Genomic DNA, 27129 nt, shown 5'->3' with positions numbered 1-27129 from the left:
AAGGATCGATTTTATACCTTGGAAAGTTTTTATGTAGTGATTCTTATAAGAATGAATGAACTCCCCCTATAAATAAGCGCCTCAACCATATTTGTACCAAGGAAAATAAATTCCTATAATTTGTAATTACAGAAACTTACAAGAAATAATAATTCAACACCGCCACCAATATCTCGGTTATATCCCGCTAATATCAGAGAGGAAATACATTGAAAATATCTTACAAATCAATAAAGATAAATTTGAAAGTTTTTTGAATTTGCAAAAAACTTGCGACGAATTAAACGAGGTTCAAATCACAAAGGAACAATTAAAGGAGCAATTAGAAATGATTGAGGAAATTAAAAGTGAGGATTTCCACAAGAAAATATCAAAATGGTACAACGAAAAATCTTTAATACAATTACAGGTAATATTATTAATTAATTAGTCCGATTTATTTTAATCATTTGAGTTTAAAAGGAATTAAAGCAAAGGAGGAAATCGGAATTTCTTCAAACCCAATTGGACCAAGCGTTAGAAAAGATAGAAATGCAAAACAATCACACGTCAAAATTAGAGGAAGCCTTATTCTTATCGTACCAAAATTTAGAAATTAATATCCCTAAAACTATCGATAACATTAAACTAAAACCCCTCAACGATGATGAAGAGATTCAAAAAAAAATCGAAAATATAAAAATTTTTAACTCACAAGAAACCCAAACAATTTTCGATTTAGAAACAATCCAAAACGGAAACGGAAGTAATCAAAACTTAAAAAAAATCCAAATGGAATTGCTACAAAATCAAAACGAACTGAGTTCGAAAACCGAAATAATCGAACAATTAAAATCGAAATTAACCGAATTAGAAATGAATTTGAGTCTTTTTAAATCGCAATTGGGCGATAAACAATCGCAAATAACGTTTTACGAAAAACACATCTTAGAATTACAATCGAAAAAGGAAATTTCCGTTGAAGAAGACGCCGTTGAAGATTTAAAATCGAATTTAATTAAACTTCAAGCTATTCTTACCGAAAAGGAAGAAGACGTCATCAAGTATCAATCCCTATTAAAAAAAGATCGAGACGAACACAGTTTGGCCGCACAAAGGATGCGCGAGGAAGTTAAACGGCTTCAAATGGTTCTAATTGAAAAAGAAAATGAATCGCACGAAAACGAGGGGAAAGCTGCTGTTGAATATTATATTAAACAAGTCAACGCCTTGGTCCAACACACCAATGAATTACATACTCAATTAAAATGCGTCGAGAATCAACTTGAATCGAGTCGCGAAGAATGTTCGAGGTGGAAGAGTTTATCTAATGATCGATTGGAGTGTTTAGAGAAGTTGAGGAAAGAGTAAGTTAAAATTAATATAAAAAGAAAAATTTAATAGGATAAAAAACTGTATTATCATCTGAGTTGGAGTTTTAACATTTAGTAGTTGGGCAAAAGATGGCGCTAGTTACAAAAATTTATTACTTAAATTTTATTTTTTACTTTTTTTCTATTAAATATATATGTGTATATGCTGCCAACAAGTTGGCACTACATTTAGAAGCTTGTAACTTCGTTCATAAGCTGCCAACTTGTTGGCAGCATGTGCTATTGCATGCCAGAGCTTCTTTTTTATAGCGTAGAGTCTGCCAACTTGTTGGCAGCATGAGCTATTGCATACCAGAGCTTCTGTTCTACAGTGTAGAGCCTGCCATCTTGTTGGCAGTATGAGCTACTATATCTGGAACCCTGTAACTTCGCTTATAGGCTGCCAACTTGTTGGCAGCATGAGCTATTGCATACCAGAACTTCTGTTCTATAGCGTAGAGACTGCCAACTTGTTGGCAGCATGAGCTATTGCATACCAGAGCTTTTGTTCTACAGTGTAGAGCCTGCCATCTTGTTGGCAGTATGAGCTACTATATCTGGAACCCTGTAACTTCGCTTATAGGCTGCCAACTTGTTGGCAGCATGAGCTATTGCATAATAGAGCTTCTGTTCTACAGCGTAGAGACTGCCAACTTGTTGGCAGCATGAATTACTACATCTCGAAGCCTATAACTTCCCTTATAGGCTGCCAACTTGTTGGCAGCATGAGCTATTGGATACCAGAGCTTCTGTTCTATAGCGTAGAGTCTGCCAACTTGTTGGCAGCATGAGCTATTGGATACCAGAGCTTGTATTCTATGGTGTAGAGTCTGCCAACTTGTTGGCAGCATGAGCTATTGCATACCAGAGCTTCTGTTCTACAGTGTAGAGCCTGCCAACTTGTTGGCAGCATAAGCTACTATATCTGGAACCCTGTAACTAAAGCTTATAGGCTGCCAACTTGTTGGCAGCATGAGCTACTACATCTCGAAGCCTATAACTTCGCTTATAGGCTGCCAACTTGTTGGCAGCATGAGCTATTGCATACCAGAGCTTCTATTCTATAGCGTAGAGTGTGCCAACTTGTTGGCAGCATGAGCTATTGCATATCAGAGCTTTTGTTCTATACAGTGCGTCCGTAAAGTAACGGATATAGGCGATAAAATCATTATAAACGGTTTATGGAAAAATCCCTGAAACGGGTCTAAAGATTTAAATTTTTTGCAATTGTTTGGTGTAGATTTTAAATTTTTTCCGCCATTTTTAAGCGAGTTATGACGTCATCGGTATTTTTTTCAAATGGCAATCCCCCATTTTTATTACGGAATATGAAAGAAGATTCTTTTCTGAATCTAATACAGTCAATACTAATATTGCTTACATAAGAAAATTTTCGAGAAAAATTACTTTAAAGTTTAACTACTTCAGATTTTACTGCTGCAATCATTATTTCTTTCCATTTTATTTTTATTTTGAATCAAGTAAAATGCTTTTATCGTTCTGTACTTTTTATTAAAACGGATGTAATATTACCAATTCTACCGGTTTCGGCCCTTTTATAAGACCATCTTCAGGATCTTTCGAATTTCGTCAATTTAATTTTATTTTAAAGTTCTCGTGACTAGTAGAATTGCGTATCGAGTCCAAACCAACGAACAAGATGAAACTGTGTGTGCACGTGTTTGTTAACTTTATAGGTTCTCAACCTCAATGGTTCATAAAGGGGCATTTAAGGGACATTTACATTGAGTGGACAATCAAATAAACAAAGTTGTCGGTATTGCGCCACCCAAAATCCAAATTAGCCAAGAAAGTCGCACTCCCAATATCAGCAAAAGATTTGAGGAAACCTTAAGTGGAAAGAGATGTTTAAATTTGTTCAAAGCGATGTCATTCCTTCTATCCCGATAATGTTGACACAACTCAATTCCAACGGCAGTTATTCCAACAAGATGGCGCGCCACCACACTTCAAGAAGCTTTACTAAATCAGTTTTTGACACTTAGCGAATTGTTTAGAATAATTGGTTACCATAGTTACTCATGGCTACTGCTATTTTTATCATTATACAAATTTGAAGTAATTAAACTTTAAAGTAATCTTTCTCGAAAATTTTCTTATGTAACCAATATTAATATTGACTATACTAGATTCAAAACAAATGGCGGAAAAAATTTGAAATCTACACTAAAAAATTTAAATCTTTAGACCCGCTTCAAGGATTTTTCCATAAATCGTTTATTATGATTTTATCGCCTATATCCGTTACTTTACGGACACACTGTATAGCATAGAGCCTGCCAACTTGTTGGCAGCATGAGCTACTAAATGTGATAGCTTATAACTTAACCTCTTTGCATAACTAAAATTGTTAGTTCTAACACTAGAACACCTGCAACTAGAAGGAATTAGAAAGTTCCGGGATCTAAGTTCTGGGAACTAGAAATATTAGAAACTTAGTCTAGTGTTTCTAGCGCTATCTAGTGCTAATTAGCACAACCTAATACTGTCACTAAAACTAACATCTAGTGTTAGTTCATAAAAGATATATAACAACCTGGCGCGGATTTACAAGTTAAACTAGAACTAACACTAGACCTAGAACTAGAAAGTTTCGGGTTTAGTAGCCGTGCGTCTTCAGACTCACTAGTCTTTCGGGTCTAGTGTTAGTTCTAGTTTTAGTTCATTAAAAGTATATAACTTATATAATTTACAAGTGATATAAACTTATACAAATTTAATTTTAAAATATTAATTTCTGTTGATTAGTTTAGAAGAGATGCATAAAATAGAATTAAAAGCTTACCAAGATGATTGTGAAAAATGGAGAGAAGAAGTTTTATGTTTAAAGACGTTTGTATCAAAGTTTCAAGGAAGTACATCAGAAAAAAGTGCAGATTTACAAAAATTAATTAAAGATAAAGATAATAGAATTCATGAATTAACAGTTCATTTACGACAATTAAAAGTAAAATGAAATAAATTTGATAAAAATTATTTAAATATTATAATAAATACTTATATTTTAGATAGCAGCAAGAAAAAAAGAAAATAACGAAACACCTCGTCTTCAAGAAGAAGAAAACGCAAGAAAAGAAATCCAAAAAGAACTAGAAGTTGTAAAGAAAAAGTGTGAAAATTTATTAACAAAAGAAAAAAATTATCGAGAAGAAATAAGAAATTTAAAAAGTCAATTAATGAAACGGCCGATTTCTTCACAATTATCATCGCAAAAATCGGATGTAAAAGATCAGCTTTATAAAAAAATTACATCCCTTGAAAACGAAAATTTAGAATTAAAAGAAAACCTTCGACAGCAATTTCAAATCAACGAAACACATCGTATAAAAGTTGCCGAAGATTTCGATAAATGGAACAAGCAAAAACAATTTCAACAAACGGCCGATAAATTAAAAATCAAACTAAAAGAGAAATCGGAAGAATGCGAAAAATTACAACAAACCTCGGCCGGTTATCGAATATTAATCGAAAAATTAGAACGGGAAAAACACGCGTTAGAAATGAAAATAAAAAATTTCAAAACAACTTCAGAAACTACCAACAAAAACGAGTTATTACAGATTGAAAATGCGAGACTTTCGGCGGAAATCGAAGCGGTTAATGCTAAATATGAGATGGCTCAACATCATTCGGGCGGGTTAGGTGCTGTTATGTTGCAGGAGAAATTGGAGGCGCAAGAAAGAAAGATTGCTATTTTGGAATTAGCCGGAAAGGTAAGATTTTTTTTAATTTAAAAGTTGTTCCAACGCTATATTCGTTCCATTTCAATCCAAACCCCATTAGCCGGGGCCAAGGTGATTCCCTTCGTTTCCATCTTTAACGGTAATTTCGTTTTTTCACTTAATTTGAATTTAAAACTTTTTAATAAAACGACTAACGCTAGTTTTGATTGAACAGTTGCAAATTTCATACCTAAAACAAAATTAATATTAATTAATTTGTAATTACTAATTAGATTTATTCCCCGATTTACACGAAAGATAACCGTGTGTAAATTGAAACCTTGGATTTTGCTAAGTAAAATCGTGTAAAACCAACAAACCCAAAATGTGTATGATGGTAACTTAAACAAATTGTTGGCAGCATGAGCTACTACATCTAGAACCCTGTAACTTCCTTTATTGGCTGCCAACATGTCGGCAGCATGAGCTATTGCATTCCAGAGTTTCTGTTCTACAACATAGAGACTGCCAACTTGTTGGCAGCATGAGCTACTACAACTGGAACTCTGTAATTTCGCTTATAGGCTGCCAACTTGTTGGCAGCATGAGCTATTGCATTCCAGAGCTTCTGTTCTATAACGTAGAGACTACCAGCTTGTTGGCAGCATGAGCTATTGCATTCCAGAGCTTCTGTTCTATAACGTAGAGACTACCAGCTTGTTGGCAGCATGAGCTATTGCATACCAGATCTTCTGTTGTATAGCGTAGAGCCTCCCACATTGTTTACAGCATGAGCTACTACATCTAGAACCCTGTAACTTCATTTATAGACTGCCAACTTGTTGGCAGCATGAGCTATTGCATTCCAGAGCTTCTGTTCTATAGCGTAGAGACTGCCAACTTGTTGGCAGCATGAGCTACTACATCTGGAAGCCTGTAACTTCCTTTATTGGCTGCCAACATGTCGGCTGCATGAGCTATTGCATTCCAGAGTTTCTGTTCTATAACATAGAGACTGCCAACTTGTTGGCAGCATGAGCTATTGCATACCAGATCTTCTGTTGTATAGCGTAGAGCCTGCCAACTTGTTGGCAGCATGGGCTACTACATCTAGAACCCTGTAATTTTGCTTATAAGCTGCCAACTTGTTGGCAGCATGAGCTATTGCATACCAGATTTTCTGTTCTATAGCGTAGAGACTGCCAACTTGTTGCTCAGCATGAGCTACTACAACTGGAACTCTGTAATTTCGCTTGAGCATGAGCTATTGCATTCCAAAGCTTCTTTTTTATAGCGTAGAGTCTGCCAACTTGTTGGCAGCATGAGCTATTGGATACTAGAACTTGTATTCTATAGCGTAGAGTCTGCCAACTTGTTGGCAGCATGAGCTATTGGATACCAGAGCTTCTGTTCTACAGTGTAGAGCCTGCCAACTTGTTGGCAGCATGAGCTACTATATCTGGAACCCTGTAACTTCGCTTATAGGCTGCCAACTTGTTGGCAGCATGAGCTATTGCATAATAGAGCTTCTGTTCTACAGCGTAGAGACTGCCAACTTGAGTTACTACATCTCGAAGCCTATAACTTCCCTTATAGGCTGCCAACTTGTTGGCAGCATGAGCTATTGGATAAAAGAGCTTCTGTTCTATAGCGTAGAGTCTGCCAACTTGTTGGCAGCATGAGCTATTGGATACTAGAGCTTGTATTCTATAGTGTAGAGTCTGCCAACTTGTTGGCAGCATGAGCTATTGCATATCAGAGCTTCTGTTCTGCAGTGTAGAGCCTGCCAACTTGTTGGCAGCATGAGCTATTGCATACCAGATCTTCTGTTGTATAGCGTAGAGCCTCCCACATTGTTGACAGCATGAGCTACTACATCTAGAACCCTGTAACTTCCTTTATTGGCTGCCAACATGTCGGCAGCATGAGCTATTGCATTCCAGAGTTTCTGTTCTACAACATGGAGACTGCCAACTTGTTGGCAGCATGAGCTACTACAACTGGAACTCTATAATTTCTCTTATAGGCTGCCAACTTGTTGGCAGCATGAGCTATTGCATTCCAGAGCTTCTGTTCTATAACGTAGAGACTACCAGCTTGTTGGCAGCATGAGCTATTGCATACCAGATCTTCTGTTGTATAGCGTGGAGCCTCCCACATTGTTGACAGCATGAGCTACTACATCTAGAACCCTGTAACTTCATTTATAGACTGCCAACTTGTTGGCAGCATGAGCTATTGCATTCCAGAGCTTCTGTTCTACAACATGGAGACTGCCAACTTGTTGGCAGCATGAGCTACTACAACTGGAACTCTGTAATTTCTCTTATAGGCTGTCAACTTGTTGGCAGCATGAGCTATTGCATTCCAGAGCTTCTGTTCTATAACGTAGAGACTACCAGCTTGTTGGCAGCATGAGCTATTGCATACCAGATCTTCTGTTGTATAGCGTAGAGCCTCCCACATTGTTGACAGCATGAGCTACTACATCTAGAACCCTGTAACTTCATTTATAGACTGCCAACTTGTTGGCAGCATGAGCTATTGCATTCCAGAGCTTCTGTTCTATAGCGTAGAGACTGCCAACTTGTTGGCAGCATGAGCTACTACATCTGGAAGCCTGTAACTTCCTTTATTGGCTGCCAACATGTCGGCAGCATGAGCTATTGCATTCCAGAGTTTCTGTTCTATAACATAGAGACTGCCAACTTGTTGGCAGCATGAGCTATTGCATACCAGATCTTCTGTTGTATAGCGTAGAGCCTGCCAACTTGTTGGCAGCATGTGCTACTACATCTAGAACCCTGTAATTTTGCTTATAAGCTGCCAACTTGTTGGCAGCATGAGCTATTGCATACCAGATCTTCTGTTCTATAGCGTAGAGACTGCCAACTTGTTGCTCAGCATGAGCTACTACAACTGGAACTCTGTAATTTCGCTTGAGCATGAGCTATTGCATACCAGAGCTTCTATTATATAGCGTAGAGCCTCCCACCTTGTTGACAGCATGAGCTACTACATCTGGAACTCTATAACTTCACTTATACTCTGTAATACTTCTTACTGTAATTCAAAACATAATAGCTGCTTTTGATATGCAACGTTACACGCAAGTAGCCTTCTGCAAATTTTAGCAAAGCTTTTGATTCTCTAGACTCCAGACCATAATATTCTCTTGAAAAAATAGAAAAATTCGGTATAAAAGAAAACGGAAAAAAACTAATCGATTCTTATCTTCATGATAGACAGCAACAACTTCATGGCAATCAAATATCTAATTGGAAGAAGGTTGAAATGTGAGTACCACAGGGTTCCGTGCTGGGCGCCCATTTATTCTTATTGTATATCAATGTCTTGCTTCAAAATATACCGGCGGACTTTATGTGTCTATACGCTGACACCTCTTTTATAAACACTTCAAAGAGTTTTCAGGAAACAAAAGACTAAAAAAATATTAGATACAGCCAACAAATCAGTTCAAATCGAATTATTTACACTTAAACAGGGAAAAATCTACCTTTTATACGAGAAAAACACATAACATTATCATCGTAACATTATCTGACACTCTTTCTTGGGATAATCACATAAAACGGTTCACTGTATTGCTTGCGAGTGGCATCAAAAATATTGCATGGAGAAGAACTAAGAAATGTATATTTTGCATACTTTCATGGTATATATGTATATGGAATGCTCACATGGGGTGCACCAAGAGAGTCCGAAGAGATTTATAAATGCAAAAAAAGGCAATAAGAATTTTGAAACAACTAGGATACAGGGAAAACTTCAATTAAGTTATATAATGCTTTACCATTGAAGTTAAGGAAACTGTAGGGCAAAATATTTCAAAGGGAAATGAAGAGAATGTTAATAGAAAATGAACTTTATACACTTGAGGAATCTAATCTTAAGACAGCTAAACCAAAATGTTTCTAGTTCTAGGTCTAGTGTTAGTTCATAAAAGATATATAACAACCTGGTGCGGAATTACAAGTAAAACTAGAACTAAAGAAAAAGCTAAAACTAGAATTACAAGTAATTAGTTCCAGTTTTATTACTTCATTAAAAGTATATAGAAGAAGAACTAAACCTGAATATGTCAGGTTTAGAAATTTCTTCTAAGCATCCATCAGAGTAAGAGATTCATGATTCTCCATTTATTCTAAGATAAACCTCAAAGTTTGCTTAATGTAAGCAGTGAGATAAGGAAGTTGTATTCTTCGGTAAAAAAACAAGCTTTACATTTTTGTGTTATAAATCTGGAGCATTATCAATTAATAGAAGAGCAATCCCTTATTTGTTAAATAATTTTTGACATCAAGAACAAAGAAGTTATAAAACCATTCATTAAAAGCTATGACAGTGATCCATGCTTTTTTATTAGCCATCCAATAGACGGGAAGGTTTTTGATGTTTATTCCTTCATCATATAATCGCCTGAAGCATTGCAACAGAAAAGAACTGTTATACGATTTTTCGCAACTTTTTGACCACTAGCTGATTTGTGAGCTTTGGCTATGAAGTGTAGAAGTTAGCGGCAATGATTTCAGCAAATTTTTTAGGATATTGTTGTGCTGCAACCTTTTAATCTCAGATTATTTATAGAATGTCTTTGTTTAAATCTCTCCAACCACCCATGGCTTGCGCAAAAATAAATCTCTTCACCGGATGAAATCGACGGTGACTGATAAATCTTTAAAGCTTTATTTGTAACAAATAGCATTGGTGTCGATCGGGATTCGCTTTTGAGTTTGGTTCTATCCATATCATTAATGCTTTTTCCATATTTTCCATTGTAACATCTTTAAACATACCAAATCGTACTCATGGTGCCGCAGGTTCTAGCTGCTACACTTTTTCTGATGGAGTCTTTATTTTTTCTTACTGTCCTTTTTGGATTCATTCATGGAGTCAAATTTTGCAACATCCATTTACTCTTTCTCTATTACAAACACGATCTAATATTTGAATAGACCTAGAACTAGAATCATTCGGGTTTAGCCGTCTTGAGAGACGTGCGGCTAAATCCGAATGTTTCTAGTTCTCGGTCTAGGGTTAGTTCTAGTTTTACACTAGCACTAACACAAGACCTAGAACTAAAACGTCATCGTTGCAATATTTACAACACAATACAATTATACAAACCAAATACGCAAATCGCGTATATCGCTACCTACACTGTGATTTTGGTTGCATACTTGCAATGATGACGTCGTTACACTTGCAAGGATTCTTTCAAAAGGAAGCTAGTTTTGAAGATATTTCAAGTGTTCCAGACTTTTTATTCACCCTGTATGTGTATATGCATGAAGTATGTGTCATGCATGTATGTGCATGAGCTACTACATTTAGAAGCTTGTAACTTCGTTCATAAGCTGCCAACTTGTTGGCAGCATGTGCTATTGCATACCAGAGCTTCTTTTTTATAGCGTAGAGTCTGCCAACTTGTTGGCAGCATGAGCTATTGGATACTAGAACTTGTATTTTATAGCGTAGAGTCTGCCAACTTGTTGGCAGCATGAGCTATTGGATACCAGAGTTTCTGTTCTATAGCGTAGAGACTGCCAACTTGTTGGCAGCATGAGCTAATGCATTCCAGAGCATCTGTTCTATAGTGTAGAGCCTGCCAACTTGTTGGCAGCATGAGCTACTACATTTCGAAGCCTATAACTGCCTTTATAGGCTGCCAACTTGTTGGCAGCATGAGCTATTGGACACCAAAGCTTCTGTTCTATAGCGTAGAGTCTGCCAATTTGTTGGCAGCATGAGCTATTGCATACCAGAGCTTTTGTTCTATATAGCATAGAGTCTGTCAACTTGTTGGCAGCATGAGCTACTACATCTGGAACCGCGTAACTTCACTTATAGACTGCCAACTTGTTGTTTTTGAGTTCTGAAATGTAATTTGGTTTGTTTAACGCGGAGTATTACAGAGTCGATGGAATGCAAATCTAAAACTGGCCGTTTTATGTTGTGCAGTTATATGAGTCAGATGGTATGATGCAGTCGGTGAACGTGTTTTTTCTAAAAATGTTAAAATCGAGACTTTATCTAAATTTTTGTTGATATTCAAGTCTAAAAAGTTTAATTGTCCATCATTTTCGTTATTAAAAATCCTTTAAAATGAGTCCAAACTCGACATATTTAACTTTAATATTAATGGAAATACACTTCCGGTTTGAAACGTCAATGTTGACATATTTGTCATCTTCCTTAAAAAACCTTTAAAACGAGTCCAAAGATGGCGCACTTATCTCAAAGAACAAAAAAGTTAGAATAAAAAACATAAACCCTAAATTGGCAACAATGAAGATAGCCATTTAATTTTTAAATATTAATACCAACCTTAATTTTTTATTTTTTTTTTATTATATTTTTATTTTTGTGACAAATATTAAGACATTTTATAAAAATTGAGAATATGTCAAAACGACATTGACATTTCAAACCGGAAGTTGCTTATATCTCGAGTAATATTGGAATCAAACGCATCATGTTTGGGCTCATTTTAAAGGATTTTTCACGACGATTACAAATATGTCAAAATTGACGTTGACATTCTTAACCGGAAGTTGACCATAACTTCATTAATATTGAAGATAAATAGGTCGTGTTTGTACTCATTTTAAAGGATTTTTAATGAAGATTACAAATATGTCAAAATTGAGGTTGACATTTTAAACCTGGAGTTAGTTATGATATAATAGAAGTTTTATAACTGAAGTTAATCTAGTGTTAGTCACTTTTCCGCACTTTCTTTTTATTTTTAACGTGTTTTTTTTTGGGTAATTTCACATTGATCAAGAAAAAATCGTCGATGATGATTCTTGAATTCTTCCCAAGTTTCTTAATATTTCTTTTGTTCAAAAAAGAGTAAGTTTTTAAACTTTAATTTTGTAAATTAGTAACTAATAATCTGATTTTGACTTTGATATATGATCTTGTATATACAGTGTGTCCCTGGATAGGTGAAACGAATCTTATAAAACGTAAAATTTTTTTTTTCGATATTAATTGTCATTTTTTGAGGTTTGGCCCTTCTTGATTAAAGACTAATTTTGAACATATTTTCAAGTTTTAAGAAACAAGTGAGTGTTGACACTGAAGCGAAACCACCTGACAATTAATGTCGCAAAATTTTACATTTTATAAGAGTCGTTTCACCTATCCGGGGACACACTGTATGTAATCCTGTCTATTCTGAGAAGTTTTATATTTTTAGAGAGATGAAAACGAAAATTCCATTTTTTTCAACATTGTACATTTGTCGTGATGCATAACGCGGTTCAAATGTAACTAATGACAACAATAATGCAGACATGGACAAAAACCTGTCAAAATTTCATAGCATTCTAATAACTTTCCTTGTTCGGCCATATTTTAAAAACTAAAACGACTAGATCCAAAAACTTTGTTGAAAAATGATAAGCTCTAAGATACGCAACTTTGCCCCCATTTAACCATGGTGGGGGTCGAATTTGAATTACCCTGTATATAATATACATAGATATTTTTGTTCAATTATCATTTAAAATCGTCATATAATTTATAACTTGTCAGTTAAGCTATTCGATAGTTATCTATCAAATAGGGTTTAGTCGGTTAAGCTGAATTTTGCCAAACTAACTTTTGATTTTTGAATGAGAGTTGAGAATTGTAAATTTTGATTTTACTTTTTTTATTATTTTTTTGTTGTTGTTTTCGATGGTTTGTTTGATTTTTTTTAAAATGCTACTCAGTATACGATTAAGTTTTTTTTTTCTGTTTTTGTATGTCTTGGTACAAGTTAAAATCAGTTGTAGTGTTGCTACCTTTTCTGTTCTTGTACCAGTTGAGCCATTGTAATTTAAATACCTTTTTATTTATTTTAGTTCGCTAAATGTGGTAGCTTATAACTTAACCTCTTTGCATAACTAAAATTGTTAGTTCTAACACTAGAACACCTGCAACTAGAAGGAATTAGAAAGTTCCGGGATCTAAGTTCTGGGAACTAGAAATATTAGAAACTTAGTCTAGTGATTCTAGCGCTATCTAGTGCTAATTTGCACAACCTAATACTCTCACTAAAACTAACATCTAGTGTTAGCTCATAAAAGATATATAACAACCTCGAATTTACAAGTAAAACTAGAACTAATTTTTATCACTGGAACTAACACAAGACCTAAAATTAGAATCGTTTAGCATTTCAATTTGAAAACACTCCTCCGAATTAAAAAAATAGAATATAAACAGCTTTACTGATATGACATACATACGTACAAATTACCGGGATTCCCCTAAATGTATATATTTTACAACCCCGGGAATCCCCTGTTCTTTTCATCAGTGTACCAAAGCAAAAAAAAAATAAAAAATGACATCAAATCTTTGTGTAGGCGTATATAGAACGGAATATAGTATAAAACAAGTTCCGTGTAAATCGGGAATTAATTTATTTATATTACCTATACATTTTCTTGGTCCTTCTCCGAATGGTATATAAGAAAATTCTTTTATATTGTGTTTATTGGTGTTGTTGAACCTCTCAGGATTGAAAACGTCCGGTTCCGGGAAATAATCGGGGTCACGATGAAGGGCAAAGGTGGGAATCACTAAAGGCATTCCTTTCTTGATTATTGTTTTAGTTCCGGGTATTTGATAATCTTTGGTACATTTCCTACAATAAGCAGGTGCCGGTGGATATTTTCGCATCGATTCTAAAACAAAAATAAAATTCTTGTGTTGTAATAATACAGAATTTAGCACAAACTCTTAAAGTGAAAGTTGAATTTAACTGGGATAAATAATCTACGTCTAAATTTCGTGTCATTATCTTTTTATTAATCGTCTCAATTTAACGGATAATAAAAAAAAACGTTTGAATTCGATGGGAAATAACAGAAAGGTTTTAACAAATTCATTAATTCTATTTTATTAAATTTATTCATCGCTTTCTATGTCTTGTGGCCTTTTCGAAAGCGAAATTTATGATCCAAGCGTGTAAAGACAGGTACCCGCCATAAGCGTGGAATGAGAAAAGCGAATTATCTTTGAAGGAAATTAAATTTTATGATGTTGTAAACCTAAACAATTTCCTTTATGCGCTTTATTGTAAATTTAAAATGTTCAAGAGAAATCTTTTTTATATAACAAAAATAAAATGACATACTTAGATTTTCTTTTCAATAGTACAAGATAAATCAGAAGCGTTACACGATTACGTAACGTGGTGAATTGCGAAAGCTTGTACCGTTCGTGAGTTACGAGCAAATAACTTTCTTCTTTGTATGGATATCAAAAGATTTAAATTGGCTCATTGAATTTTCTAACAATGCTAAGATGTAACTAAATTAAATTACCTGCTAAAACCATGTCTAAATAATTTAATTCCGAAATAAAATCGTAATTTATCTCCCCATTGTGTTTCTCGAGAGTTTCAAAAACTTCCTTTCTGGCTTTTTCTTGGATATCTTCGTTTAGGGCTAATTCGAAAACTGCGAAACCCATCGAGGTTGAGGTTGTTTCAAAACCAGCCAAGAAAAATATAAATCCTTGTGCTAAAGCTTCGTTTAACGTTATTTTTTGGTCGTTTAATTCATTTGATTCTAAATTTTGGCCGTTTTTTAGCATAATTAAGATTTGTAGGAAATCTTTACGCATCACGTTATTATTTTCTCGATAACTAATCGTTTCTTCTAAGACTTTTTTAAAAAATTTCGAAACTTCTTTGGGAAAAACGCTTAATCGTAAAACTTTAGCAACTTTGTCCGATGCGCAAATAATCATATTTCTAATCAAATCCCATTTCGTTTGTAGAAAAGCCCGATTCCCCATCACCCTAAACTCAGCTTCCGGATTTCTCAAACTATTACATTCAATTCCAAAAGCTGTGTTTCCAATTACATCGGTTGTGTATCTCGCTAAGATATCTTTAATTTCGACTTCTCGGTTAATTTGAGTCATTTCGCTCAAAACATCGATCATTTCTTTCGCGTTTTTTTGGATCAAATCGAACATGAATTTGATTTTTCCCGTTGTAAAAGCTGGAGTTAATTTAGACCGTAATGTTTTCCATTTATCGCCGTATAAAGAAAATAAATGAGCCGATACTGGATCGTTATCTTCGTCGTAGAATATTCCTCTATCGTCGAAGTGATGGAAATCTTTTAGGAATATGTTTTTTATTAAATCCAAGCTGATGGGAACGAAAACTGGATGAACGAAGAAGTAGACTGCTGTTATTGGGTAACCAGACGGCTTTATTAATCTGTAAATAAATAAATTAAAATTAATTAAAAGAAAATTGAATCAAAATAAAAATAAATCAAACAATTAGGAACTTGGTTTCCTTTTTATTTGTTAAAGATAAACATAGAGAGAAGTGAAAGTGTTTATTTTTATGGTACTTAAGTATGAGGATGTTTTTTTTGGCGTGGTAATGAAGGTCGTCTTTTATTGGATAGTTTTATGATGATTTTAATGATTCAATTATGTTCAAAGTAGAGAAATCAAGGTTATGTTTGGTTGCGCACCTATAATCTTAAATAAATACAATTATATTTATCTTTGTTCAATATTTTTTTTATTATATAAGTTTATTAATTAACTCTTAAAAACTATAGAAGCATAAATGATATCAAAACAGCATTGTTGGAGCTCTCAATAATCACTGTAAAGAAAGAATAACTCGAAAATTGCCACAGCAACGAACAAGTTAGAGTTGCAGTTAAAAATTAATAAATCTAACTTACATTTTAAGTTGATAGATGTCGGCATACTTTTTTTAATTAGATCAGTTTATTATCATTAAAAAATCTTTATTTGACTCAATTTTACCTAATCTTATAAATCAATTCAAAATTATTTAATAAAATTTAATTACTCACTTTGAGGTTATGTCCTCCAAAAGCTTAGAAATCGTTTAAATTTTTTTTTTTTGAGTTTCCACCCGTCTAAAAGTTTACGCGATACTTAATTTAGCATATTCGTAATCGATTTAAAAGTGATTTCGGTTTCTCTAAGGAATTATAAATGAAATATTTTCGATTAAAATTTGAGATCTCAACGATTTTAAAACTGTCAACCACTAAATCACAACAAACTCCAAAATAAAGTGAAGTTAGTTACTGATAACTAATAATGTGTTGAGTTTAATTTTTAATTTATTTCTAAATTGAGATTATTTACTTAAACAGTTTATTTTAGTTGTAAATGAATCAAATTTATTTATTTTTATAAACAAATTTATGCAAAATCAACTAAAAATTCATAAATAAAATCTAACTTCATTATCGAATTAACTTACATTTTAAGTTAATAGATGGCGGCATATTTTTTTTAATTAGATAAGTTTATTATCATTAAAAAATCTTTATTTGAATGAATTTAACCTAATCTTATAAATCAATTCAAAATTATTTAATAAAACTTAATTACTTACTTTGAGGTTATGTCCTCCAAAAACTTAGAAATCGTTTAAAGTTCTTTTTTGTGTTTCCACCCATCGAAAAGTTTATGCGATACTTAATTTAGCATATTTGTAATCGATTTAAAAGTGATTTCGGTTTCTCTAAGGAATTATAAATTAAATATTTTCGATTAAAATTTTAAATCAACGATTTTAAAACTGTCAATCACTAAATCACAACAAACTCCAAAACAAAGTGAAGTTAGTTACTGATAACTAATAATGTGTTGAGTTTAATTTTTAATTTATTTCTAAATTAAGATTAAATACTTAAACAGCTCATTTTAATTGTAAATGAATCAAATTTATTTGTTTTTATAAACAAATTTATGTCAAATCAACTAAGAATTAATAAATAAAATCTAACTTCATTATCGAATTAACTTACATTTTAAATTAATAGATGGCGGCATACTTTTTTTAATTAAATAAGTTTATTATCATTAAAAAATCTTTATTTGAATCAATTTTACCTAATCTTATAAATCAATTCAAAATTATTTAATAAAATTTAATTACTCACTTTGAGGTTATGTCCTCCAAAAGCTTAGAAATCGTTTAAAGTTTCTTTTTGAGTTTCCACCCATCTAAAAGTTTACGCGATACTTAATTTAGCATATTTGTAATCGATTTAAAAGTGATTTCGGTTTCTCTAAGGAATTATAAATTAAATATTTGCGATTAAAATTTGAGATCTCAACGATTTTAAAACTGTCAACCACTAAATCACAACAAACTCCAAAATAAAGTGAAGTTAGTTACTGATAACTAATAATGTAATTTTTAATTTATTTTTAAATTGAGATTACTTACTTAAACAGCTCATTTTAGTTGTAAGTGAATCAAATTTATTTATTTTTATAAATAAATTTATGTAAAATCAACTAACAATAAGAATTCATAAACAAGATCTAACTTCATTATCGAATTAACTTACATTTTAAATTGATAGATGGCGGCATACTTTTTTTAATTAGATAAATTTATTATCATTAAAAAATCTTTATTTGAATCAATTTTACCTAATCTTATAAATCAATTCAAAATTATTTAATAAAATTTAATTACTCACTTTGGGGTTATGTCCTCCAAAAACTTAGAAATCGTTTAAAGTTTTTTTTTGAGTTTCCACCCATCGAAAAGTTTACGCTTTACTTAATTTAGCATATTCGTAATCGATTTAAAAGTGATTTCGGTTTCTCTAAGAAATTATAAATTAAATATTTTCGATTAAAATTTTAAATCAACGATTTTAAAACTGTCAACCACTAAATCACAACAAACTCCAAAATAAAGTGAAGTTAGTTACTGATAACTAATAATGTGTTGAGTTTAATTTTTAATTTATTTCTAAATTGAGATTATTTACTTAAACAGTTTATTTTAGTTGTAAATGAATCAAATTTATTTATTTTTATAAACAAATTTATGTAAAATCAACTAAGAATTCATAAATAAGATCTAACTTCATTATCGAATTAACTTACATTTTAAATTGATAGATGGCGGCATATTTTTTTAATTAGATAAGTTTTTTATCATTAAAAAATCTTTATTTGAATCAATTTTACCTAATCTTATAAATCAATTTAAAATTATTTAATAAAATTGAATTACTCACTTTGAGGTTATGTCTTCCAAAAACTTAGAAGTCGTTTAAAGTTTTTTTTTGAGTTTCCACCCATCGAAAAGTTTACGCGATACTTAATTTAGCATATTCGTAATCGATTTAAAAGTGATTTAGGTTTCTCTAAGGAATTATAAATTAAATATTTTCGATTAAAATTTTAAATCAACGATTTTAAAACTGTCAACCACTAAATTACAACAAACTCCAAAATAAAGTGAAGTTAGTTACTGATAACTAATAATGTAATTTTTAATTTATTTTTAAATTGAGATTACTTACTTAAACAGCTCATTTTAGTTGTAAGTGAATCAAATTTATTTATTTTTACAAATAAATTTATGTAAAATCAACTAAGAATTCATAAACAAGATCTAACTTCATTATCGAATTAACTTACATTTTAAATTGATAGATGGCGGCATACTTTTTTTAATTAGATAAGTTTATTATCATTAAAAAATCTTTATTTGAATCAATTTCACCTAATCTTATAAATCAATTCAAAATTATTTAATAAAATTTAATTACTCACTTTGAGGTTATATCCTCCAAAAGCTTAGAAATCGTTTAAAATTTTATTTCGAGTTTCCACCCATCGAAAAGTTTACGCGATACTTAATTTAACATATTCGTAATCGATTTAAAAGTGATTTCGGTTTCTCTAAGGAATTATAAATTAAATATTTTCGATTAAAATTTTAAATCAACGATTTTAAAACTGTCAACCACTAAATCACAACAAACTCCAAAATAAAGTGAAGTTAGTTACTGATAACTAATTATGTGTTGAGTTTAATTTTTAATTTATTTCTTAATTAAAATTAATTACTTAAACAGCTCATTTTAGTTGTAAATGAATCAAATTTATTTATTTTTATAAACAAATTTATGTAAAATCAACTAAGAATTCATAAACAAGATCTAACTTCATTATCGAATTAACTTACATTTTAAATTGATAGATGGCGGCATACTTTTTTTAATTAGATAAGTTTATTATCATTAAAAAATCTTTATTTGAATCAATTTGACCTAATCATATAAATCAATTCAAAATTATTTAATAAAATTTAATTACTTACTTTGAGGTTATGTCCTCCAAAAACTTAGAAGACGTTTAAAGTTCTTTTTAAGTTTCCACCCATCGAAAAGTTTACGCGATACTTAATTTAACATATTCGTAATCGATTTAAAAGTGATTTAGGTTTCTCCAAGAAATTATAAATTAAATATTTTCGATTAAAATTTTAAATCAACGATTTTAAAACTGTCAATCACTAAATCACAACAAACTCCAAAATAAAGTGAAGTTAGTTACTGATAACTAATAATGTGTTGAGTTAATTTTTAATTTATTTCTAAATTGAGATTATTTACTTAAACAGTTTATTTTAGTTGCAAATGAATCAAATTTATTTGTTTTTACAAATAAATTTATGTAAAATCAACTAAGAATTCATAAATAAAATCTAACTTCATTATCGAATTAACTTACATTTTAAGTTGATAGATGGCGGCATATTTTTTTTAATTAGATAAATTTATTATCATTAAAAAATCTTTATTTGAATCAATTTTACCTAATCTTATAAATCAATTCAAAATTATTTAATAAAATTTAATTACTTACTTTGAGGTTATGTCCTCCAAAAGCTTAGAAATCGTTTAAAGTTCTTTTTTGTGTTTCCACCCATCTAAAAGTTTACGCGATACTTAACTTAGCATATTCGTAATCGATTTAAAAGTGATTTAAGTTTCTCTAAGGAATTATAAATTAAATATTTTCGATTAAAATTTAAATCTCAACGATTTTAAAACTGTCAACCACTAAATCACAACAAACTCCAAAACAAAGTGAAGTTAGTTACTGATAACTAATAATGTGTTGAGTTTAATTTTTAATTTATTTCTTAATTAAAATTAATTACTTAAACAGCTCATTTTAGTTGTAAATGAATCAAATTTATTTATTTTTACAAATAAATTTATGTAAAATCAACTAAGAATTCATAAACAAGATCTAACTTCATTATCGAATTAACTTACATTTTAAATTGATAGATGGCGGCATACTTTTTTTAATTAGATAAGTTTATTATCACTAAAAAATCTTTATTTGAATCAATTTAACCTAATCTTATAAATCAATTCAAAATTATTTAATAAAATTTAATTACTCACTTTGAGGTTATGTCCTCCAAAAGCTTAGAAATCGTTTAAAATTCTTTTTTGAGTTTCCACCCATCTAAAAGTTTACGCGATACTTAATTTAACATATTCGTAATCGATTTAAAAGTGATTTCGGTTTCGCTAAGGAATTATAAATTAAATATTTTCGATTAAAATTTTAAATCAACGATTTTAAAACTGTCAACCACTAAATCATAACAAACTCCAAAATAAAGTGAAGTTAGTTACTGATAATTAATTATGTGTTGAGTTTAATTTTTAATTTATTTCTAAATTGAGATTATTCACTTAAACAGTTTATTTTAGTTGTAAATGAATCAAATTTATTTATTTTTATAAATAAATTTATGTAAAATCAACTAAGAATTAATAAATAAGATCTAACTTCATTATCGAATTAACTTACATTTTAAATTAATAGATGGCGGCATACTTTTTTTAATTAAATAAGTTTATTATCATTAAAAAATCTTTATTTGAATCAATTTTACCTAATCTTATAAATCAATTCAAAATTATTTAATAAAATTTAATTACTCACTTTGAGGTTATGTCCTCCAAAAACTTAGAAATCGTTTAAAGTTTTGTTTTGAGTTTCCACCCATCGAAAAGTTTACGCTTTACTTAATTTAGCATATTCGTAATCGATTTAAAAGTTATTTCGGTTTCTCCAAGAAATTATAAATTAAATATTTTCGATTAAAATTTTAAATCAACGATTTTAAAACTGTCAACCACTAAATCACAACAAACTCCAAAATAAAGTGAAGTTAGTTACTGATAACTAATAATGTGTTGAGTTTAATTTTTAATTTATTTCTAAATTGAGATTATTTACTTAAACAGTTTATTTTAGTTGTAAATGAATCAAATTTATTTATTTTTACAAATAAATTTATGTAAAATCAACTAAGAATTCATAAATAAAATCTAACTTCATTATCGAATTAACTTACATTTTAAATTGATAGATGGCAGCATACTTTTTTTAATTAGAAAAGTTTATTATCATTAAAAAATCTTTATTTGAATCAATTTTACCTAATCTTATAAATCAATTTAAAATTATTTAATAAAATTGAATTACTCACTTTGAGGTTATGTCCTCCAAAAACTTAGAAATCGTTTAAAGTTTTTTTTTAAGTTTCCACCCATCGAAAAGTTTACGCGATACTTAATTTAACATATTCGTAATCGATTTAAAAGTGATTTCGGTTTCTCTAAGGAATTATAAATTAAATATTTTCGATTAAAATTTTAAATCAACGATTTTAAAACTGTCAACCACTAAATCACAACAAACTCCAAAACAAAGTGAAGTTAGTTGATAATTAATAATGTAATTTTAAATTTATTTTTAAATTGAGATTATTTACTTAAACGGTTTATTTTAATAGCAAATGAATCAAATTTATTTATTTTTATAAATAAATTTATGTGTTAATTAATAAATAAGATCATAAAATCGAATTAAGTTAGATTTTAAGTTAATAGATGGCGGTATTTTTTTATCAGATGCGATTATTAATTAATGATTAACAATCTTTATTTAAGTTTACGCGACACTTAATTTAGCACCTTCCTAAATCATTTAGAAGGTTTCTCTAAGAAATTATAAATTAATTATTTTCAAATCACTAAAAAACAATAAAATGAAGTGAAGTTAGTTACTTATAATTAATGTTTATTTTGAATTAAATATGTTAATTAAGCAAATTAATTAAATTTACGTGTTGATTTAAACACATATAGGTTTAGGACAACTTTTAAATTAGTTTCTTTTAAATATAGACTTAAATTTACGTAAACATTATGAAAATTACTAGTTTTGACAAGTCCCAGATAGTATAGTGGTCAGTATCCCCGCCTGTCACGCGGGAGACCGGGGTTCGATTCCCCGTCTGGGAGATTTTTTTTTTTTAATTTTGTCCATAAATTAAGGTTTTTAAGAATTAAACCCCCAAAAAAGTTTTAATTCAATCATTAACTATAATTATAACCATACTTAATAATAATAATCGATCTAAATTGATTAAAAATTTACCTATAAGTTTCGGCAACTTTATCACTAATACTTTGTTGTCTAAACACCACACTCTTAATATTTCCAAATAGAAAACTCGTAGGAACGGTCGGAACCCCGATTTTTTTGCAATAATCGAACGCATTTTTAAAATAAAAATACAAACACGCAATTAATAAAGAAATAATAGTTAAAATTAATTCGAAATTCATTGTAAATCGAGTACTGTTCTTTGCGGCGGTCCGTATTGGACTGAAAGAATGAGAAAACCACTTGTTTTATTAAAACGTTTTCTCCACTTCCTTCTCAAGACTAAACACACTTCGTATCTATACTTTTAGGGAGTGGAAATGAATTAATTTTAATCTTATTGAGTGATTTAGTTCCCAAAAAAAGCTTTCACTTTTTTTTTGTTCCGCAAAATAGCATGAATATGATCCTAATAAAGAAAAATGTAATCATTTCTTCATCGCTAATAAGAAGTTATGTGTGTGAAGGTTATTTTAACGTTGCAAAATACAGAATAGAGATGATCGTCTTATTTGTACCGGGTATAACAAGATAATTACATTTAGATTTGTTGTTAAATAAATTCTAAGATATTTTTTTAAATTGTTTTAGGGTACTATTGAATTAAGGAATGAAATAGAAAGGCTACAAAATGCAACGGCGAATTTACATAAAGCTAATTTAAGATTGGAAGCGGAAAACTTAGAATTTAAATTGGATTTGGGAAAAACGAACAAAGAAGTTCCCCATTTAAAAGAACAAATCCAATATTTGGAAAAGTTGTTTTATTTAAAACATTTTTTTTTGTTTTAAATTAATTTATATTAAATTTTAGCTACATAGAAGTTCTCAAACAAGAAAAAAATCCCCCAGAAACTGTTAACGAAGAACACAAAAAACAATCTGAATTAGAAAGAACCGTTTTTGTGCTAAAAAGAATCGTTGAAAAACTTCAAGTTGAAAACAAACGGCTTCAAAATTCATCGAAACCCGTTAATGAAAAAATAAACGTTTCTGACGAAACTTTACGAAGGAACTTTTATAAACTCAAAGATCAATACGGTGACAGTATACAAAAAATTTCCCGTTTAGAAGAAGAATTAAACTTGGCGAATAACAAATTAAAACAAATCAAAGTAATCGGGAAAACCCCCGATTTAGAAGAAGAAAATTCCCGGCTCAAAAATGAATTGGAACAAAAAATTGAATTATTAGATAAAGTTAAGATACTTTTACATCGGGCTGCGAGTAAAGAAAAAGCGTTACTTGATGAGGCAAATTAAAATTGAATTGTATTTAAAACAAGATAAATTGATTCATTCTTTTTTTTTTAGGTTGCAAGATTAAAAGCGATGATTCCTTGTAGCTCAACATCCGTTTCGAGCGCTTAAAAACATATTTTTAAGATTCAAATATTTTATAATTAAGATTTTTTGATATTTAATATAATTTATATGTATTTATTTATGAAAGCACAAATAAATTAAATGACATTAATATCTCTTGATCTGTCTAAAATTATTAAGTGTATGGAACAAAGTGAAATGAAATTAATTTAAATCGCCTATTGCTTAAAAATTTCATATTTATCAGTTTCAGTATTCTGGTGTTTTACTAAAATGAAAATTAGGAGAAAATTTGGAGAATGAAAATTAATTAAGCGCCATCTCTTGATCTTTTTAAATAATTTTAATTGTCTTAAATAAAATAGAATTAAAATAATTAAAAAGTTAAAAGAAATTCAATGCGATTACCTTAAAGGTAATATTGTTTAATTTAATAAATATAAAAAGAGATATAAATAAATAAGGAGAGTGACAATTAATTAAGCGCCATCTCTTGACTTTGTTTTTTAATAATTTTAATTGTCAATTCGTAAGTTTTAAATAGAATAGAATTAAAATAATAAAAAATAAATAGAAATTAAATCTGATTATCTTAAAGGTAATATTGTTTAATACAATAAATATAAATATTATAAAAACAAATATGAGTATATGAGGAGAATGAAAATTAATTAAGCGCCATCTCTTGACTTTTTTTAAATAATTTTAATTGTCAATTCGTAAGTTTTAATTGAAATAGAATTAAAATAATAAAAAATAAATAGAAATTAAATCTGATTATCTTAAGGGTAATATTATTTAATACAATGAATATAAATAATTATAAAAACAAATATGAATATAAGAGAATGAAAATTAATTAAGCGCCATCTCTTGATTTTTTTTTAATAATTTTAATTGTCAATTCGATAAGTTTTAATTAAAATTGAATTAAAATAATAAAAAATAAATAGAAATTAAATCTGATTATCTTAAGGGTAATATTATTTAATACAATGAATATAAATAATTATAAAAACAAATATGAATATAAGAGAATGAAAATTAATTAAGCGCCATCTCTTGATTTTTTTTTAATAATTTTAATTGTCAATTCGATAAGTTTTAATTGAAATTGAATTAAAATAATAAAAAATAAATAGAAATTAAATCTGATTATCTTAAAGGTAATATTGTTTAATACAATAAATATAAATATTATAAAAACAAATATGAGTATATGAGGAGAATGAAAATTAATTAAGCGCCATCTCTTGATTTTTTTTAAATAATTTTAATAGTCAATTCGTAAGTTTTAATTAAAATAATAAAAAAATAAATAGAAATTAAATTTGATTATCTTAAGGGTAATATTGTTTAATACAATAAATATAAATAATTATAAAAACAAATATGAATATAAGAGAATGAAAATTAATTAAGCGCCATCTCTTGATTTTTTTTTAATAATTTTAATTGTCAATTCGTAAGTTTTAATTAAAGTAGAATTAAAATAATAAAAAATAAATAGAAATTAAATCTGATTATCTTAAAGGTCAATAAATATAAATAAATATAAAAACAAATATGAATATATGGGGAGAATAAAAATTAAGTAAGCGCCATCTCTTGGCTTTTTTTAAATAATTTTAATTGTCAATCCGTAAGTTTTAATTAAAATAGAATTAAAATAATAAAAAATAAATACAAATTAAATCTGATTATCTTAAAGGTAATAGTGTTTAATACTATAAATAATTATAAAAACAAATATGAATATATGAAGAGAATGAAAATGTTAGTGTAAAACTAACATTTTTTTAGCCGTCTTGAGAGACGTGCGGCTAAACCCGAATGATTCTAGTTCTATGTCTAGTGTTGGTTCTAGTTTTAGTTGTTATTCAGCGTTAAATTGTTGTATATTTCTCGTTAACATGTTATTTTTAATACATATTTCAATATAAAATTACAGATTTCTGTTCATGTTGAGTAATTAGAAAATTTCTAATAATTAAAATGATTCTAATTCTAGTATTAGTCCTAATATTAGTATTAATTCTACTTTTAGTTATCATTCAGCGTTAGATTGTTGAATATTTCTCGTTAACATGTTATTTTTAATATTTCAATTTAAAATTACAGATTTCTGTATTTTGTGTAATAAGAAAGTTTCTAGAAAGAATGATTTTAGTTCTAATATTAGTATTAGTTCTAGTTCTTATTCAGCGTTAGATTGTTGTATATTTCTAGTTAACATGTTATTCTTAATATAAAGTTTTTAATGTTAATATAAAATTACAGATTTCTTTCTGTTCATGTTGTGTAATAAGATGGTTATTATCGCTTCTTTAGAATGTTTTAAAAATTATATAAAACGGCATATCAATTTATTTAGTTTATTTCGAATTAATTCTTTAAACACATAAGTTGAGCTGATAAGTCCAACAAATATTTATTCAAGACGTTTTAAAAACTAAATTACACTACATAACATTGAAATCGGTTTTCACATTCAAAGTATTTACAGATCCTTAGCTATTAAAGCACGAAAAAGCAATAAATAATAAACCAAACTAATTGCTTATAAAATAAGTGGTTCTAAACGAGGTTATAAAGCGATTCCGATAAAGAATCCCCCCAAAAATCCTCCAGCAAAACAAGTATTCTTTACAAGAAACTTTTTAACTTCATCAACCCAAGTGGGACGTTGATTAACATTATTTTCAACAGCTCTTGAAGTTTTAGCCGCTTTCTTTTTAATCCTATCCCAATCGATTTTTACATAACCTTGAGTTTGAGCAATTTGCAACAATAAGATTCCTCCCCCGATTGCAAAAGCCGCGGTTCTTCCTATTTTCATTGTAATGAATCCCGTGGTTCTAAAACAATCAATTTTTAGTATTTTTATTTATTAATTTAACCTCAAAAAAAATTATTACAATCCGGATCCAGTTCCGACCAATAATTGTTTGGTATTCGAACTTTTACTTATACTTCTCATTAATTGTTGCAAAACATTCTTCGCATCGTCTTTAAATTCGTCGTAATCTTCAATATGCGGCATGATTTAATGAATTAATTGATTCTAACCCTATTTTTTGAAGTGTCAAAATAATTTTAAGCTTAAATAAGTTGCGAATTCTAAAATTTACCTGGTTTTGATGTTTTATAAACACTGTTGTGTAGTTTTTATGATTTTAATTTTAATACGCACTATTGAATACGGAACAAAGATTATTATGACTTTTTGTTGTTGACAAAATAAAGCACTTTTTGCACGCTATGATAAAAAGGTAATGAAATTGACATTGAACGACCGTAGCGGAAATTGCCGTTAATATCGATTATATGAAGTGATTTAATTAAATAAATTCTTATGGAAAAGAAATATTGCGTTGGGTTATGTTGCGAAATAATTAAATTTTTATTTTGACATCTAACGATTAGATTATGAAGTGTAAGGTT

At 29.6% G+C, this 27129-nt stretch overlaps 3 protein-coding genes and 1 non-coding gene across 5 annotated transcripts in view; 2 read left to right on the top strand and 2 right to left on the bottom strand.

Moving 5' to 3' along the window:
- Window positions 1–23836, top strand: part of LOC111414451 (Centrosomal protein 290kDa) — a 38911-nt gene extending 15075 nt beyond the window's left edge. For both annotated transcript variants that reach the window (XM_023045798.2, XM_071195546.1), the window contains 7 exons: window positions 133–409; window positions 463–1346; window positions 4122–4320; window positions 4382–5086; window positions 22952–23118; window positions 23175–23613; window positions 23674–23836. In XM_023045798.2, the coding sequence (XP_022901566.2) occupies window positions 133–409; window positions 463–1346; window positions 4122–4320; window positions 4382–5086; window positions 22952–23118; window positions 23175–23613; window positions 23674–23730 (2728 nt within the window). In that variant the 3' untranslated portion in view covers window positions 23731–23836. The remainder of the gene's footprint in view (window positions 1–132; window positions 410–462; window positions 1347–4121; window positions 4321–4381; window positions 5087–22951; window positions 23119–23174; window positions 23614–23673) is intronic.
- LOC111414452 (probable cytochrome P450 6a21) lies at window positions 377–22592 on the bottom strand. Its single transcript, XM_071195547.1, has 4 exons — window positions 22352–22592; window positions 14380–15287; window positions 13486–13737; window positions 377–5285 (listed from the first exon to the last, which is right to left on the bottom strand). The coding sequence occupies exons 1-4, from the start codon at window positions 22540–22542 to the stop codon at window positions 5122–5124; spliced, it is 1515 nt and encodes a 504-aa protein (XP_071051648.1). The 5' UTR covers window positions 22543–22592; the 3' UTR covers window positions 377–5121.
- TRNAD-GUC (transfer RNA aspartic acid (anticodon GUC)) lies at window positions 22144–22215 on the top strand. Its single transcript has one exon. It is a non-coding gene; the product is annotated as a tRNA-Asp (tRNA).
- A 2255-nt stretch (window positions 23837–26091) lies between the features above and the next one.
- LOC111414479 (FUN14 domain-containing protein 1B-like) lies at window positions 26092–27095 on the bottom strand. Its single transcript, XM_023045838.2, has 3 exons — window positions 26817–27095; window positions 26604–26755; window positions 26092–26543 (listed from the first exon to the last, which is right to left on the bottom strand). Exons 2-3 carry the CDS (start codon window positions 26726–26728, stop codon window positions 26273–26275), a joined length of 396 nt encoding a protein of 131 aa, XP_022901606.1. The 5' UTR covers window positions 26729–26755; window positions 26817–27095; the 3' UTR covers window positions 26092–26272.
- Window positions 27096–27129: the final 34 nt, after the last annotated feature.

This window comes from Onthophagus taurus, chromosome 3, assembly GCF_036711975.1.
Source record: "Onthophagus taurus isolate NC chromosome 3, IU_Otau_3.0, whole genome shotgun sequence".
Lineage (NCBI taxonomy): Eukaryota > Metazoa > Arthropoda > Insecta > Coleoptera > Scarabaeidae > Onthophagus > Onthophagus taurus.
The sequence above is the reverse complement of the archived record's forward strand: the minus strand, read 5'-3'. Positions and strand labels throughout refer to the sequence as shown.